Source organism: Equus caballus, chromosome 6, assembly GCF_041296265.1.
Source record: "Equus caballus isolate H_3958 breed thoroughbred chromosome 6, TB-T2T, whole genome shotgun sequence".
Taxonomy (NCBI): domain Eukaryota; kingdom Metazoa; phylum Chordata; class Mammalia; order Perissodactyla; family Equidae; genus Equus; species Equus caballus.
This window is the reverse complement of record NC_091689.1, coordinates 58,289,895-58,308,528: the sequence shown is the minus strand read 5'-3', so window position 1 is coordinate 58,308,528 and position 18,634 is coordinate 58,289,895. Positions and strand designations below refer to the sequence as shown.

The following is an 18,634-nucleotide window of genomic DNA, read 5'->3' as shown; positions in this document are numbered from 1 at the left end:
GTAAAGCTTTTTATAACTGTTAATACTTTAACATCATTTGAAATGCTTCATCCTAAAATTATATTTTCCTCATTCTGTGATCAGTTCTTTGTTTCTACTGATTCACTGAGAGCTGGATATAAAAATTGAAAAACAACCAAGTGATCTTAACAGATGGGAAGACACATATCCACATTCATATGTCTGGTCCTCTCCTCTGGCAAAGTCTCACATTTATCATGAGGCTGGCTATAATCAACGGCCCTGAGATAATGGGGACCTAACTGGTACTTGTATGAATTAAACCTTCATCTTGGCATCATGGGGAAGAATCTCAAAAACTACCACTAGCACTATCTCCACTACCTCTGGTAATAATAATGACTCTCATTCAATCTATATTATCATCTAGACCCTTTATTGACATTACTTCTAATACTAACAGAAACCTGCAAATTCTTTTTTTGTGTTTTTTTTTTTAAGAGATGTGGAAAACTGAAACTCAGAGAAATGAATTAACTTTCTAAAGCTATTCAGCTAGAAAAAGTGATAAATCTTGAATTCAGATAATGTTTGTATGACCCTAAGCTCTTCATATTTTATTATCAGCTCTAGGTTCTTGTACTGTCTCCAAAATGTGATAATCTAAGAGAAATTAATTGCTTGTTGAAAGTTAATTCTCACTACCTTGTTATCCTGACTTAACTTCAGCTGTTACATAGATGGTTCTTCTTACCATTGTATAATCCCCTGGTTTTTAAGTTCATTAAAATATTTATTTTCAAAACATATTGGTGGTGTGCTTCTCAAGACAGTGGTATAATTTTCCCAGTCTGACACTGAATGAAAAAATATGATCATATTAAATGTGATCACATTAGATATCTTACCTCATCTTTTGTGAAAATCATAGATCTTAATATCTACACACAAAAACAGTTTTTTGGAAACTACATAAAATGGCTATGTTATTTTATTTCCTTCTATAATTGAAAGCTATAAGAGTAAGTGTTTCTTCGTTAAGAAAAATTTAAGGAAATACACGTCCATCTCAGATATTGAATTTTGGAATTTATTGACTATGTTGTTTAAATTGTATTTCTTCATTGCTTTGTATTTTCACTTTTTAATAAATGTTTATCTTGAAAAACTTTTGGTGGTGTGCCTCCATTGCTCCTCAGTCATCACTGTCACTGTGCAATGCAAATAAGACATTTAAATTTTTATATTCATTATTACTATTTAATCACAAAAGAGTTATAATTAAAATGAGACATAGAAAGTCCAACACTAAGAAATTACTGATTTTATCATAGTCACCTATTTGAAACAAGCATGATGATTTATATATAGTAATGTAATTGTCCACTTTCTAAATCAATTGTTTTGAAATTTCAAGGCTGGCATATTCAAGGTCATATAATCTCTGCAGTTCCTTTTTGTGCGGGTAAGGAATGCGTGTAATCACTCTCTCTAATGAAGTTTCACATATAGTAGACTGTGTATAGAGGCCTGGGTTCAAATCTCTATTTTACCACTTATTAACCCTCTGTACACAAGCACTCTAAACATCAGATTTTAATTATAAAATGAACACTAAAATATCAACTTTATGGCATTGCTGAAAGGATGAAATGGAATAAAATAAAAATTAAATTAGGGGGCCGGCCCCGTGGCTGAGTTTAAGTTCAAGCACCCGCTTCGGCAGCCCAGGGTTTCACTGGTTTGCATCCTGGGCACGGACATGGCACCGCTCATTAGGCCAACTGAGGTGGTGTCCCATGTGCCACAACTAGAAGGACCCACAACTAAATATACAACTATGTATGTACTAGGGGGATTTGGGGAGAAAAAGCAGAAAAAAAAAAAAAGATTGGCAACAGTTGTTAGCTCAGGTGCCAATCTTTAAAAAAAAAATTAAAGTACTATAAGTGAAACTATTTTGTTACTGCAATGCATTATCAAGTATTAGTTATTACTATTATTATCATATCTTTCTGCTTTATCACTTGCTAAACTGATAACAAGATTGAATGGATTCATTGTGACCAGAGTTCCTAATCTTTTTCTCAGGCAAAATCACACCTATAATTCAACATCAGATTTCTGAGATATAAAAAAAATTACATAATACTCATTTTTTAAACTGAAAAAAACCAGGAAATCATTATACAGGATGTGGGATCATAGAAGCAGTGTGCGCTGCAAATTCAGCAAAAGATACCACAAAAACTGATCTCTTCTTTCCTACGTATGTGCTTGTCCATGCTTACACCTGCATACAAACTGGTGCACATGAGAGCCATTGATAATCTATACAAACACTTCCTGTGAACATTATTATGTAAGTACATTCATCTAGGTAGGATTGTAGGATTGATTTTAGTCTCACTTGGAAGTTATATTGTAGTTACAAACTTCAAAGGTGTAAGAAATTTCCTTTTAATTTAATTAAATCCTTTTGGGATAATAGAATCAAGTTTCCATTACCCCCAAATGATGGAAATATACATGCACACACACACACAAACCCATATATAGTAATCAGAAGTCTTTCGCTCTCCTTAATTAATTATTGAACTTAGGTTTACAATAATTACTGTGTAATAAATGAGTATATTTACCTCTGTTGTTCTTTGAAGAATTAGATTTAGTTCATTTACAGCATCTGTAATTTGTTTGGTTTCCACACACCCCAGAACACTGCATATATTTTTAACTTCTTCAGTAATATTATCCACATTTTGCTGTAGACGACAAGATTCCTATCTTAGAGTTTATTGAAATCAAGAGGACACTAATTTATCTTTAAACTACCTCTCTTTCCAAGAAAAGGAAATGGTATAAAGTGTGGTTGGTCGTTCTCCTGTAAAAAGAAGAATCTCAGGACTGGTTATCCTGTGGCCTGAGTAACAGTTTGCATTGAGTGAATACTCAAAAGTAGGACTATTAAGATTATATATATCAACGGTAACATTATCTGAAATAAAATGGGAGAGAGGGAGAGGGAGGAGGGAGAGAGAGAATGAGTGACAATCAGTCTGTGATTTCTGCAAAATACTTTGAAAACAAAGCAACTGATGGCAGACCCATGTAGAATTTCAGAATGCATCTGCTTTTGTAAACAGTGTACAAGAGGGCAAAATCATTAAAAATCAGATCTTCAGAGTTCAGAACAAACTTGGGACAATGAAGTTTGGTGTTGAGTGGTAATCATTTGATTATACTATCCTTGAACCAACTGCTGTTTCAAAAAAATCACTGATGGCAAGTATACTCTACAGTAATGACCAACTCTTCTTAAAATCAAAACTGCTGACTGCACTTAAGATAGTTATATCTGGATTTTATGGTCCCAGTTCTAAGAGCTTTTCATTAGTCTTTTATTTCTCAGCTTTCACATGTTCTTAAATTAGCTTTCATTAAAAAAAAATCTGCCCTATTTTGACCTTAGTCTTTTCCATGTGTAACCATTAACTATGTTGAGAACTCTCTCTTTGTTCTTTGATTCTGTGCTAATGACCTTTCACTCTACAATGTTTTTATATAGTTTTTAAATATCATTAATGATAGTGGCTTTTCAAAACATGTCAGCTGTCACCAGCATCACAGTCATTCTAGTGGAGAATAGAACGGTTTATTTCAAAAGAGGTGGGAAAATATTTTTTCTCTTTTTTTTCCACAGAGATATGGATCCACAACACAAAACTATTTTAACTCTACTTATTCTAGATCATTTTCTTAACAAAATATTATCAATACAAAGAGATAAAATGGGTAGTATATTATGGGAATACCATTTTGTGTCTTTCATGGAAAAACAAAACATTTTAATATGTTGCCAGTACCTCTTTTGTGTGATTTTATAAACACTGAAAACTGATGACAAAAACCTAGGAAGAATAGCTAATTAAAACTATGAAAGACACAATCAGAATTTCAAAAATGACAGCAGACTCAATTAATGAGCTAAAAGTAAGAAGATGCAATTTAATTGGAATACATTTTAAGTCTTTCACAGATTAAGAAAATAAAACTACTCAATTATAAAATGAGGAAGAAAAGCTTATGAGTAATTCATGTGGAAAAGACTCAGTTGTTATTTTATATGTGAACTCAATGAGTCAACATTGTGACGTGGCTGCCAGAAGATCTACTTCATTATTAAATTAAATTGAAAGACATGTACTCGCCATACCCAGAAAGTTAGAGTTCCACCACATTTTCCATGTATATAATCTGAAGTAAAGTTTAGTTATAAGTACCACATTTGAGACTGGACTTGACAAATTGGACTTTCCCAGTGGAGAGCAAACCAACTATTAATATACTTATTCAGAACAGCAGAGTAAACTGTATTTCCAGCTCTGCAGTCAGGTTGTGTATGTTAAAATCCTGGTTTTGTCCTATTCCTACTTATGACTGTTATCAAATTATTTAACTTCCATGGGCCTGAATTCTCCCTTCTATAAAATCAGAACAATAGTAATTAATTATAGAGTTGTTGTAAAGATTAAATAAGATAAAATATGAAAAAGTGCCTGGCAGAGAATAAGGGCTAAATTTTAGTTAGTAATTTTTAAATAATTAATTTTTATCCACTTAAACAGATTTTTCAGTTTATAAAAGAAATCAGACACCGTACATACCCAGATAACTAACAAAACGAAAATTTAAAAATCATAAAAACTATAAGAGAATTATGTATTAAATGCTATGTTTAGTTTTCACTCATACATTTTAAGGAGATATGTGATATGTGTGAATTTATGGAAATCCATAAAATATTACTAGTTAAAATGCAAATGCTGGGTTGACTTGAATCACTCTGTAGTTAATTTACTCCGTCTCTTACTCCAGTCTTTGAGTGCTTCTTATCTGATATATTTATCTCCTTTAATCTAAACAAAAATTCTCAAACATAAATATTATATTCATTACATTCCTGTGATTGCTAGAATATGTTAAGTGAAATGTTGGCAATCATAGAATGAACTTGGTGATTAATTGGACTGAGAGCCAACAGAAAGATTGGATTTAAGGTGATTCCAAAATTTCATAGTTGGGAGACCGAAAAGAGAGGGTGCTGTTAATTATGACAGGAAACACAGGCAAAATGGGAAGATTTTTGTTAGAATTGTGAGGCATGTATTTTTGATACACAGAGCTTGAGTTGCCAAGGGGATAACCAAGTAGACACAGCCTTCAGATAGTCAAAATGCAATGGGATTCTAGCTCTAGCAATGGTTGGACCGAGAAAACAGACACTCTACACACACACACACACACAAACACATACACACACACTCACACACACACATTCACATGCTCATATAAATGAACTACAAGACAAAATGTAAATACACAGTTTAGCCCTAGACAAAGATAAGATATATCTCCAGGTGACAGAAATTTTAAAGAGGGAACTTCCAGCCTGAGCAGTAGCTTGAACATTGATGTGTCAATGGCCTAGGGGAAATATCAGACTAGATCTAGGCCAAAGGGCTTAGAGATTGGTGTTTACTGCTCACAGTGGGACAAGCGCTGAAATTTTAGGCCTAAACCAGCTGGTGGAAGTAGGGGAAGGGCTGGAGCTGGTTAGAGATCCCTGAAAAAACGTGACACTGGATGGATTGTTACCTGCAAAAGGTGGGAGAAGAAAAGCAATGCCTACTGACCAAGGGAACTTTTGAGGAAGCCTCTTTACCCAGGGGCTTTGAGTGAAGAAAATGGTTACTTGAGAAACTGTGTCTTGTGGGGCTGTGGTGTATTAATTTATACTACCCATAGCAGGAATTTATGCTAAAAATTGTGCCAGAGTATTGTGACTATTTTGGACCCATGCAGAAGCAAATGCAAAATTGCTGTATAGAAACACTTTTCTAACCAAAAACTATGGAGCTTCCCCTAAATATACAAACATGTGCATGTACCCACACCCTGGTAGAGGGGTAATAATCAGCCTAAAATTATTTACAAATCCAATGATGACGTGGTCCACTGTATGAGATACTCTGCAGACACAAAACACGATAAGATTAGCACTTGACTTCAAGAGATATTAAACCTAGATTTAGGCATTGTTTTCATGGAGGTGATACTTGGTCAAGAATTTGGATATGATTGTCCAGAGAGAGAATGTAGATAAAGAAAAATTGGAAGTTGAGTGTCTAACATTTCAGAGCATCTAGTATTTAGATGATGGAGGAGAAAGTTTGGGTCACAGATGGAGCACACAGGGTGCTGAGACATAAGCCATAAGACAACAGTTTAATGGACATAAAATAAAGGTAGTTGATGGTACTAGGGAATTTTAGACTGAAAAAAAGAAGAAAAAGAAAACATGATAACCATTTTCAAGTATTTGATGTCTTTTCAAGTGAAAAGGAGATTAGATTTACTGTAAGTAGCTTTAGAATGATGAATTAGAACAAATGGTTGCAAAGTTAAAGACATTCACTTTGGCTCAATATTAGGAAAATCATTGCAAAAATTATTTGTTCAAAAATTGGGTAGGCTCTCCTGTCAATTGAGAGTTCCTCTACGTTACAGGTATACTCTGCAAGCAATCAGGAATGCTTAGAAATTTTTGCATTACATAGGAGTTTGGATTAGACTACTTATAAATTCTTTCTATGACTCTTCAGGTTAATGAAAACTGTTAATAATGCTGAGATGTTATTTTATGTGCTGGATTCCAAGCTTATTTTAGGAAATATTTGATGTAACATAGACCCTGAAGGAGCAGCATTCTAACACTTTAGACGTTAAGCATACCTTAAAAGTATTTTGAACATTGAAGAAGATTGGTGACAAACTTTTTGCCTCTGCATCTTTCTGGAAAACAAAACAAAACAAAAACAGCATAAAGTTCCCTCCCCTCTTTCATTTAGCCCTGATGGAAACCAAAGTAATATGTGTTTAAACAGCCATGAAACAGCTTGCCATTTTGCAGATTTTATATAAACCTTAATGAATTTCTGTTTATATTTATATCCTGAAAATTATCAAATTCAGTTAATGAGGTTGGAGACAAATTGAGAATTTAGAATTATTTTCATTCCAGGTTCAGTAGTTATTGCTACTATAAATTGTCCCTTAAAGATGAAAAATAGTCTTTGGAGTTCTATTTTAGCTTAAAATATAGAACTTCAGTCCAACAGTAACAATGAAAAAAGGCAGATAATATTACAAAACTCACAATTTTTTCTGATCCCATTAGAAATTTGGGGTCACAAGGTGACCAAGTATACTGAATTCCAAAGAGTGTTCGACCCTCCAAGGAGAGGTGGGGCACACAAAGTCTTTGATCTTCAGCAGAGCACAGGAGAAAGAGGCGGCCACTACACAAGAGGGTAAGAATAAATCAGCTAAAATTTTACCAAATTTTTAAAGCCCAGGTGTGAGCTGGCATGTCAACTTAGAAGATCTGGGAGTCCAAGATCTTGGGAGATCCTCTAGGGAGAGTTTACAATCATGCGCAAGCTCTCTTCCATGGACACCTACCAGTCATTCAGGGGGAATATTGAAGGCATTGCGGGAAACTGAAGGTCCATTCAGTGGTGAGGTATGTAGTAGATGATGGGCTGTTTCTGGGAAATAGGTCCAAAGCTCTGCCTATTTCTGTGGAGCCTTCTCTCATGAGAATCAAAAGCCTTAAGCTGCTGGTTAATGGTACTAGGAAAGTGATGGTACTAGGAGGGGGCAGAGCCCTCTGTCACCCTGGTCCCAGGCAAAAAAATCTCCTGCTTTTGAGAGAGAGGGAGAGAAAGCAAGACAGTCTGCTTCAGGGGGAGAGGTAGACATAGCTCAAGATCTTTTGCTGGTGAGGGAAAAGTAGAAGCAAACACCTTTTGCTCCTGGGGAGGGGGCAGGAGACCCTGTTTTGAGTGTAGTATCCTACATGGATACCACTCAGAGGTTGGGTACCACTGGGAGTAGGGGCAGAAAACTCTCTCCTGTACAAAACTAACTGCAGATATAACACATAGTTTGGCTGCCATGTAGGGGAGCAGGAATTCTGAGAAAGTTCCCATTTTGAGACTTAAGAACACAGTCTGCCCAAGGCTGTGTTCCGTTACAACACAGAACTCACTTTACTACAAAAATTAGTTTATTTTGAATAATAAGCAAGAGCAGGGTAGTGCTGGGGGAGAGACAAAAGTGTTGAAAGGGACTGTCTCTGTGGCATAGGCAAGCAAGGACACTGAGGAAAAAAGCTCTGGTACCACAGGCCCCACGTAAGTACAGGTAATAGTAGCTAACTACTGGAGTAATTTGAAGCCTGAAGTTCCCTGACAATAGCGATAGCAACAACAAAACACAAATAAAGCTCAAATCCTGTCTATGTTGTATCAACCCTACATACTCATAGGATAACAGAAGAGCATTGCTCATTTCCAGATATGAATACAATTTACCTCAGTCTCTACTATTGTCCTCCACATGATGTTTAGCATTCAATCAAACATTAGGATCCATACAAAAAAAAAGCAAGATACAACAACCCATTGTCAGTAGATGAAACAACAAAACTAAAGAAATGACCCAGATGTTAGAACAATCTGACAAGAACTTTAAAATAGCTATGATTAACATGTTACTGGCACTAGTGGAAAATGTGGACAACATGCATGAAAAGATGGGGAATTTTAGCAGAGAGATGGAAACTTTATAAAAGAGTCAAATGGAAATGGTAGAAATATTAAAATGTATATGATATTAGAGATGAAGAATTCTTTCAATGGACTCATCAGCAGATTGAACACAGCTAAGGAAAGTATCGATGAAATTGAAGATAGGTCAAGAGAAATTCTCTTAGTTGATACACAAAGGGAAAGAACAACGGAGAGAAAGACCAGAACACAAGAGCTAAGAGCTGTCAGACAAAGTCATATGTGCAATTGGAGTTCTGGAAAGATAAGAATGAGGCAGAGAGATATTTAAAGAGATAACGGCCAACATATCAAAATTTGTGGGATGCTGCTAAAATTTAGAGGGAAATTTGTGGCTTTAAAATTGAATAGTTCTATGTCAATTAATAGAAACTGAATTTATAGCTGAAATCCTTCCCAAAAGGAAAACTCCCAAGAGCTGATTTCATGGGTGAATTTTATCAGACATTTAAGGAAGAAATAAAACAATCTACTCAGATTCTTTCAGAATACAGAATGGGAGGGAATGCTTCTCCACTTATTTTATAAGGCCAGCATTAATTCAACACCAAAATCAAAGCACAAGATTACAAGAAAATAAAAATATAGACTGATGTCTCCCATAAATATAAATGCAAATATCCTTAAAATATATGCCAATTGATCCCAGAAATATTTGGAAAGTGTTCTAAATCCTCACAAAGTGTGGTTTATCCCAATAACGCAAAGATGCTTTTTAAAAATTTGTAAAGAATAAATGAGAAAAACCATATGCCCACCTGTATAGATACCGAAAAAGTATTTGACAAAATTCCTCACCCATCCCTGATATAAACTCTTAGCAAACTAGGAATAGAAGGAAACTTCATCAACCTACTAACGGTCAACTAACTTCATACCATACTACATAATTCCAAATAACGTCATACTCAATGGTGAAAGAATGTAACTTTCTCCTTAAGATTAATAACAAGGCAAGGATTCTGTTCTTATCATTTCTAGTAAAATTCCACTGGAGATCAAGGCAAAAGAAATCCATACTGAGATAAAGTAAGTCTGGTTGCATGATTCTAGGGTGGGAGGGATTAACTGCAGAGAAACACTTGGGCAATTTTTGGTGTAATGGAAATATTTTATATCTTGATTTCTGTGGTGGTTACATATGTATATGCATTTACAAAACTAGTCAAACTATACAGTTAACATGAGTGTATTTTATTTTATATAAAATAAACTTTGATAAAGTTAATTTAACAAATAAGACATCCTAATGAAAGTGAAAAGACAAGCCACCAACATCCGAAGCTATTTACAATACACATAACCAAAGGAAGAGCTAAATACATTAATGACTCCCAAAACTCTATTTGAAAAAGATCAATGTAGAAAAATGAACAAATATTTGAATATGGAAATTATAAAAGACGACAGTTTGATATTACATTTAAAAAGAGTAAGGAATCATGAATTTATTAGTAGTCATGGAAATGAAAATTAAAACTGAAATAAGCTGTCATTACATAAACTCACATAGGCAAAAATTTTAAAAGTTGGACAATACCACACAGGTGAAAATACGGAGCAATGGGAACTCTCATATATTGTGAAATGCGTACAACTCTATTAGAAAAGTGTTTGGTGATATCATGTAAGTCTATGACCCTATAGGTATATACCCTAGAAAACCCTTGATATCAGCTCAAATGTACTTCAACAGTGCAATAGATAAATAAGTTGATGTTCACTCATCTAACTGAGTACTATACAGCAATGAAAATAAACAAATCAAATACCCATGGAACAAGGTGGATAAACCTCAAAAAAAATATTGAGTGAAAGATACATGGCTCAAAAAGTACATACCATTTTATTCCATTTATGTAGACATTGAAAAGGAAAGTTAAACCCTATCTTGCCTTTGGATACTTTGGTGGTGTGAAATAGTAAAGAAAAGCTACGAAATGCTTTCACCAAAGGATACCTCTCATGTAGAGGAGAAAAGATATGAAATGCCACATGGGCAGATCCTATGATACTAGCAATATTTTCTTCCCAAACTTATTGTTTAATGAGTGCCTGCTCTATTTTTTATTATTTCATTTGTATATATATTATTACATGTTCTTCTTTATTATTTAATTCACTGCACAAATCCCAAATAAACTGTTCTTTTATTTTTTATATCGATCATGTTATTCCTTTGAAAAAACTCTTCAATGATTTCTATCTCACTAGGTATACAAATTATGTTGGCTGGTAATTATCTTCCTTGTTGAAGATCTACTTTCACTTTTTAAGTTTTTCTTCTTCTTCAAGTCTAGAGTGTTCTATACATAATAGATTTCACTTTTACTAGTTCCAGTATGCCCTTTGTTTCTGTTAAGGTAGGTTCCAATTTTGCAATTGTGTTTTATTTTCCTTGTGACCTGACTTTATCTCCTTGACTTCTCCTTTGTGACCTTTCAACTGGTCCTTGTTACCTATTCATTTTATTCTATTTTCTTCCTATGAATTTTTGCTCCTTTCCTACCTCTTCTTGTATTCTATTGTGAATGCCAATAAGTTTTGTGACATTTTTCTTCTGGATGCTATACAGTCCCCTACTTTAGTAATAGTGTTAAAAATAGTAACACTAATAGCAACAAAATAACACTTGTACTTATCTTTCCTTGAACACTTTTTATCTCCAGTCACTATATTATATTAAGCACTGTTTCACTAATTTTTTAAAATATCTTTATATCATATTTTATTATCTTCACTCTAGTGATGAATAATATGAACTCTAGGAAGGTTGAATAAAAATTTCCATAGTGGCAGAGGGTTGGCATATATATCTATCTGACTTTGGAATCTTTGCTCCTAAATTCTATCCTAACTGCCACTCTAAGTTATGTTTGAAATTGAACTTCCGGAAATCCAACAATAGATCTGCTTGTTACTAAGAGAGCTTCAGTTCTAAAAAAGCTAAATGTATAAGATCCCCATAAGCTCCCTTTCTTTCTACTTATATATGGAATTTTTAGCCTCATCTAAAGGCTGAATACATTTGGATTTTGGTCTTGTGGAGGGGAAAGTGTGAGATAAGTATTATTCTGCCTTCCTCATTGAGTGGCTTAAACCTGAATAATAGAAATGCCACACTCTTCTGATTATCTAGTTGGTATAGTCTGAGTCATGGGCTAGATGGTAAATGGTTTGGAGATTTTTAGTTATTTTCAGACCAGGTGGATGTTTCATGAAGTCAAACCACGTTTTGAAGCATGAATAGATTTTTCTCAATCCAGATCCATCTAGTTTATAATTAGTTCACCCGTCACTAGATTCTAGTGTAAGTTTGTCATCAGTAGCAGGGATAGCTAACTTTCTCTAAAGGTCCTAATCAGCATTTTAATAAAAATTTTGGAGACAGTGCATTAGAGCTGCTAGGAAGAAGCAACTTTGAATCAGAATTTGAGTCTTTCACCTATATTGACATCTGGTTTTACACTGAATTGCTCTCTCTATATAGCACTCTGTGTACATTATTTATGTGAATATGCTGTCTCTCCGAGGTGATCAGCAACTTCAGAGCATGGTTCTGACTTCTGTGTCTCCTGATTCCAGTGACTAAATAGTTCAGTAACTTGCATTAACTAATACCTTAGGGGAAAATTCTTTCTCTTTCTTCTATTCTTAATTTCTCTGAAATGTTAGCAATGAATATAGAATATAGAATGAATACAGAAAGTATTCCTTACCTTTCAGGGTATTAGTGGAATAGAACAGATGGAAAAAATGCCTAAGGAAATTACTTACAAGACTAGCTTTTTAACAAACATAATTGTTAGGATGCCCAAAATAAAAAAGTTAAGTCTAAAATATGTTAAATAACAATTGCTGAGGAAAGAAAATATTTGAAGATTAAATTATCCATATTATTCAATAATATTCATGTCATATTTATTCAGCCTGCTTCTTTGTTATTTTTTCAAATGATGTAATAATCCAAGTTCGGGAAATATAAAAAATCATTATTTTTCAAATTGATACTGTTCTCAAATAAAGCAGAGGGTCTACACTTGATGTAACGCTGTTTAATGTACTCGCCAAACAGAAAGCGCAAAATTGCAAATTGATAATATCATAGTCTGTCCTCACTTCTCAGATATTGACTATTGATGCTTCATGCTTCATTTAAAAAGCTCATTGTTTTGGATGGAGTTCATGTGGAAAATCACAGACAGTGTGGCCTATTGATAAAATAATTCAAATGTGGGTGGTGATAACTATTTTCCAGTGCTAATGTAAGGACAGTATTTCTTTGATGTTTTGCCAACTTTTAAGTCATATTGAAAAAATTTACAATAGTCAATGGTTCTTTCAAAATAAATATATTAGAGGCTTCGTATATGAATAATATGACCAAACTTCTGTATTTGGAAATTAAGAACCATTATAGATTCTCAACAATTCGCATGTGTGTGTGTATAAAAAGACATCTGTAATACATGAGCAGTACTGAGACATTTAGATAATTAAAATTCATCTATAAGTAAGTTATAACCTCAAATTATAATCTACATATAGTCAAGAGACATAAATGATCTAGAAATGACTCTTAATGTGCCCAGAGCACCTGGTAAATTTCAAATTCTACATTAGAAAGAACAACTATCACAAAGGTAAAGAATCAAGCTGAAAGAACTACTAATTATGACACTTTCATGAGACTTCAAACAAAGCAATTGTGAATTCCTTTCACATTCCACATATTAAACTTCCAGGTTCAAGCCAGGCTCAAGAAAGAAAAATGGAATTAGAGTGAGAAAGGATTACACTTTGGGAAGAAATATGAGTCATGTATTTGTCATCACCATGTCTTGAGATATTTATGTGGAATTCATGTATGAGTTTGGTATCTACATCAAGAAATATAATTTATTATTGTCAGAACCCTTTACTGAACATTAATATTAGGAATAGTCACTTAAGATCTGTGTTCTTTTATATATATCAGGAGTCAATTGTGTAATGGAAAAAGAAGTCCTCATTCATTTTACAAATATTCTCTACTTATACAATTTCCTGTAATCATATGATGTATTACCTGTGAAAGACTATCCCTTGCCTGGAAGAACAAGCTGTGAGAAATGATCTGCTTAATGGTTACCACACTTGGGTGCCCAATAGGTGACTAAATCTCAGTAGTCTTAGACTGAATCCATCATTTTCCCCTGCCAAGCTAGCTTCTCCTATCTTCACTGTTTTATTTAACTGATGTCTCCACGCAGTCAGTCAGCAGCTAGGAGTCTGGAGATATTTTAGACATCCTCCTCCTTTGTTGCTCACAGTCTTTCACCAAATCATGTAAATTGCACATTTTCACCTGTTATGAATCTGTCCCCTCCTAAGAATCCCTAATAATAGAACTTTTGTCCATGTCCTCCTCATCTCTTTGGGCTGATGAAATGCTCCTCTCATCATCCGTCTGTCATTCTACTGCCCTGCATAATGGCTCCATGTCATCATCTGGTAAATTAGAAAATCATTAAATTGTCCATAAAATGTCCTTAAGATCCCACGTAACGTGGCCCCTGTTTGCCCCTTTCATTTGGTCTCTTTCCAGGCTTCCACCTTGAACCTGAATTGTAGCCAGTCCAAATTTCATACGGGTTCCTAATCACATCATGCTGTTTCCTAGCTGCTTCTGATCACGTTTTACTTCACTGAAAGTTATCCCTACTCCCCACCTTCTTTCACCACGCCCCTTCTTTGTCTGGCATACTCATTTTTGAACATTCAGATGAAATAAGTAGAATTGGTAACTCTTTTTTCTGTGTCCTGTGTACACACAGGTCTTTCATGGTACCTATGACACTTTACTGCACACACCTATTTATTTGTCTGTTTTGCTGTGATAGAATGAAAGCCCCTCAAATGTAGACCCTCTGTATTATTCACCTTTATATCTTCAGAAACTTGCAAAGTTTTAGAAAGTAGATGCTTAATAACTGCTTAGCAAATTGATAGATGAAGTAACAAAAGTTAATACCTGGGTTTTCAATAGATACTTCAAATGGGAGTCATACTTTTTGATTACCGTTGAGAGGCACTGTCTGTAAAGAAAAAAAAAAAAACTCTGTTTAAAATTAGGTGGGAAAAAGAAAATGTGTTATCTTTAGCAGATTTCTCACAACTTCTGCTTTGTCCATGGCTCTATAGCAGGCATGGTTTAAAAAGGATTACTGTTGACATATGTTTAAAAGCCATTTCAGATGGGTGCCTTATAAAGTTCATATAACTTGATGACAACAAATATATTTGAAAACTTTAGAACTCCAAATAAATCCATGATAAATTAACCAAACCTCTCAAACTGTTCATTATATCAAACTATTCTCTGTCTTTTTTTTTTTTTTTCTTTTTGAGGAAGATTATCCCTGAGCTAACATCTGCCGCCAATCCTCCTCTTTTTGCTGAGGAAGACTGACCCTGAGCTGACATCCGTGTCCATCTTCCTTTACGTTATATGTAGGACTCCTGCCACAGCATGGCTTGACAAGCGGCGCATAGGTTTGCACCCAGGATCTGAACCAGTGCACACCGGGCTGCTGAAGCAGAACATGTGAACTTAACTGCTGCGCCACCAGGCCAGCCCCATATCAAACTATTCTTAATTCAAAATGTAAGTTGTAGAGGGATTCATAAGCAGATAATAACAAATACTAACACCAAGAAATGTTAAATATGCAAAATCTTGTAAAGAATTGCTTTCAGAATTAACGACATATATTTGTTATAGATGGGGTTTACATCTTTGACACCAAACCTCTACGTTTTTCTTTCCTAAGTTTCTCTTACTGATCCAGCTTTATCTGTGCTTGGGCAGAATAGATATGAGTTGAGCAAGAGTCTTCTGGCTTCACTGTTTCAAAATTATTTTCCTAAACATTATGCACTTTCCCTTCCTGTTTGTCCTGAAAACTCCTGAATTGAATTGAATAATGAATCATACAACACAAAAACACAGTGTTACAAACATGCCAACATATTTCACAGTAGCTGCTTTCTCCTCCTTTATTAGGTCATCACTTTAGTTGGATTCCATGTAACAGTTCAAAGACAAAATGCATGGAATACGTAAAAGTCAATGGGAGTGTAGGAAAAGCATAGCAAAAGATTTTAGAGTGGGAGAGTTTTTATGTAAAACCTGATTCTAAAACTAAAAAGGCTCCCAAGAATAAACCTGCTGCAGTACCTTGCTATTAGGTATTGTATCTATTTATAGAAAAATTCCTAGAAATGATGAAGGGATGTGATTTGCCCAACTTCTAAGAGATAGCTGAGTTAGGGAAGAGGGAGAGTGAAGTCAAAGCTCCTGCCATCTAGTGCTTGATCTTTTAATGATACCATAAAGTGGTCTGGGGAGGGCTGGCAGAGTAGCATTGTATTTCAAAAAGCAAAGTCCTGAGGGTCATGAAGATGGCAAAGTAGGAGATCTCAGCTTTTGTCCCCGACAAAGATCAACAACTATCCACAAACAAAAATAGCACTGAGAGAGCTCAGGTATCCACCTAAGAAATTTCAGCAATACCTTGAAACAAAAAACCTGAGAATAACTGCACAAAAAGGGAAGGGAGAACGGCTTCATTTTGCCTACGTTATTCCCTCCCCTTGGCAGGCATTGCTCAGTACTAAGAGGGAAATTTACAGGTAGAAAGAGTTCTCCTTACTAGGAAAGGGAGAGTGGGGTGAGTGACCAGCTCCCCCAGCATTTTGGGACACCATGCAAAGGACCTGCATTGGTTTCACCCCACCCAGAGTCCAGCAAGGCTGAGATGTGTACAAAGACAGCTAGGAACAAGGAAGAGGGACATGGGCTACCAATATCAGCCACACAGTGGGAGTTACCATGGTTCCCAGTGACCTGCTCTGCAGAGGACCCCAGCAGCTTTCACTACTGAAGAAACCAACAATCAACACAGCTGTTGCAGACTCCCTGCAGGTCTCATCGGTTTTTTTCTCCACGGGTATTCATGTTTGCAAATGGCAGCTGCTTGAATCTCTCTTCACTTCCTCCTCCCACCCCCAACCCCTGCCAGAGCCTGAGATCCACACCTGCAGCCAATCTAGGCCTCTGTGACTGCGCTAGTGCAAGATGCAAGCCTAGCCCTCATGGCAGGCTTCCACCGCTAGCCTCTCCAAAGTGTGTCTGCATGCTATTAGCCTGACATCCATCAGCAGCCTCCACTGCCATGTACATATCTATGGGGAGATCTGGCAGCTACGGAAGTGCACACTGACAGCTAAGGCCTCTACAGCTGTGTGTGGGCCCAGATTCAGCCCTATCTCCTGTCACTAGCCTGCACCACAGGGCTCACCTGCAACTAACCCACAGGCTTTGCACCTTCACGCCCTGGGCCTGATTCCTATCACTTGCCTCCATTGCCGCGCACATGCCCATGGGGAGAAACTACAACCACAGGAGTGCACGCCAACAGCCAGATCTCCCACAGCTGCTTATGGGCTTATGGGCTCAGCTCCAGCCCTGTTTCCTGTCACTGGTCTGCCCTGTTGGGCTTGCTTGTAAATAGCTCCTCGAGCTGTGCACCTGCTCCTCTCTGGCCTGACTCCCATAACAGCCTCCACTGCTGTGCTGTGCGCATGACCAAGGCAAGATCCTGCAACAGGTGTACATGCTGACAACCAGGACCCCCACAGCTGCCAGGGTACCTGTAGTTAGTCCTAGTCCTTGCTGATGGCCCTCTACCCCCACTATGTGTGTGTCTGCAGCCAGCCCCTGCCACTACACAGGCATCTGCAGCTGGCCTCCACAGCTACGTGTGCATACCACTATCTCTGCCAACAACTACTGCCTGCCCTGGTCCCTAGCTGCTGGATCTAGAGACATTGAAGGATGAAAACTGCAGCACTTACTAAGGACCCATCACAGTTATTTATGCTGTGGACTCCAGCAGCCTGAGCAGAGACATCATGCCCCCAGACCTGGAGGTATCATAAGACCCTCCACTTGGTGACCTGCACTGCCAGACCTAGGGTTGTTGCATGCTCCAGCTAGCCCATACCTACAGCTTCTTTCCACACTGAGGTTAGCCTATAGAATCTGGAAGAGGTAGCTATTTCTGCCTATGCACAGACACACAAGGCTACAGGGATCATGAGGAATCAGGGAAATATGACACCACCAATGGAACATGGTAAACTTCTAGCAACTGACCCCAAAGTAATGAAAATACACGAATTGCTTGACAAAAAATTCAAAATAATTTTTCTAAAGATGCTCAAAGAACTACAAGAGAACACAGAAAAACAATTTAATGAAATCAGGAAAACAATTCAAGAACAAAATGAGAAGCTCAACAAAGAGAAAACAAAAAAGAACAAAACAAATTTTGGAGCTAAAGAACGCAACGGCTGAACTAAAAAATTTCATAGAGAGCTTCAACAGAAGACTGAACCAAACTAAAGCAAGAATCACTAAACTCAAAAACAGGTTATTTAAAATTACCCAATCAGAGGAGCAAAAAGAAAAAAGAATGAAAAGGAATGAAGAAAGCCTATGGGACTTATGGGACATCATTAAGAGAAACAATTTATGCATTGTTGGAGTCCCAGGAGAAGAGAGTAAGAAAGGAGCAGAAAGCTTATTTAAAGAAATAATGGCTCAGAACCTCCCAAATGTGGAGAGTAATTTGGACATCCAAGTTCATGAAGTAATAAATCACTGCATAATTTCAATTCAAAATTATGTTCTCCAAGACATATTATAATAAAACTGTCTAAAATCAAAGACAAAGAGAGAATTTTAAAAGCAGCAAGAGAGAAAAAATATTCTCATAAAAGTGAACCACCATAAGTCTATCAGCAGACTTCTTAGCAGAAACCCTACAGACTAGGAAAGAGAAGGATAATATATTTAAGGTGCTGAAAGAAAAAAACCTGCCTACCAAGAGTACTTTACTCAGCAAATACTTCAGAAATGAAGGAGAGATAAAAAC

General features: G+C 36.1%; 1 protein-coding gene across 26 annotated transcripts in view; it reads right to left on the bottom strand.

Annotated features, from left to right (window-relative positions):
- Positions 1-18,634, bottom strand: part of PIK3C2G (phosphatidylinositol-4-phosphate 3-kinase catalytic subunit type 2 gamma) — a 510,459-nt gene that overhangs the window by 249,443 nt on the left and 242,382 nt on the right. For 15 of the 26 annotated variants that reach the window (XR_011439709.1, XM_070270025.1, XM_070270006.1 and 12 more), the window contains 3 exons: positions 14,668-14,731; positions 6,757-6,816; positions 2,604-2,726 (listed from right to left, as the gene is read on the bottom strand). Coding sequence is in view for 25 of the 26 variants with exons in the window: in XM_070270025.1 (XP_070126126.1) it covers positions 2,604-2,726; positions 6,757-6,816; positions 14,668-14,731 (247 nt within the window). In the remaining variant the exon portion in view is untranslated. The remainder of the gene's footprint in view (positions 1-2,603; positions 2,727-6,756; positions 6,817-14,667; positions 14,732-18,634) is intronic. The other 11 variants (XM_070270013.1, XM_070270014.1, XM_070270027.1 and 8 more) reach the window with 2 other exon arrangements.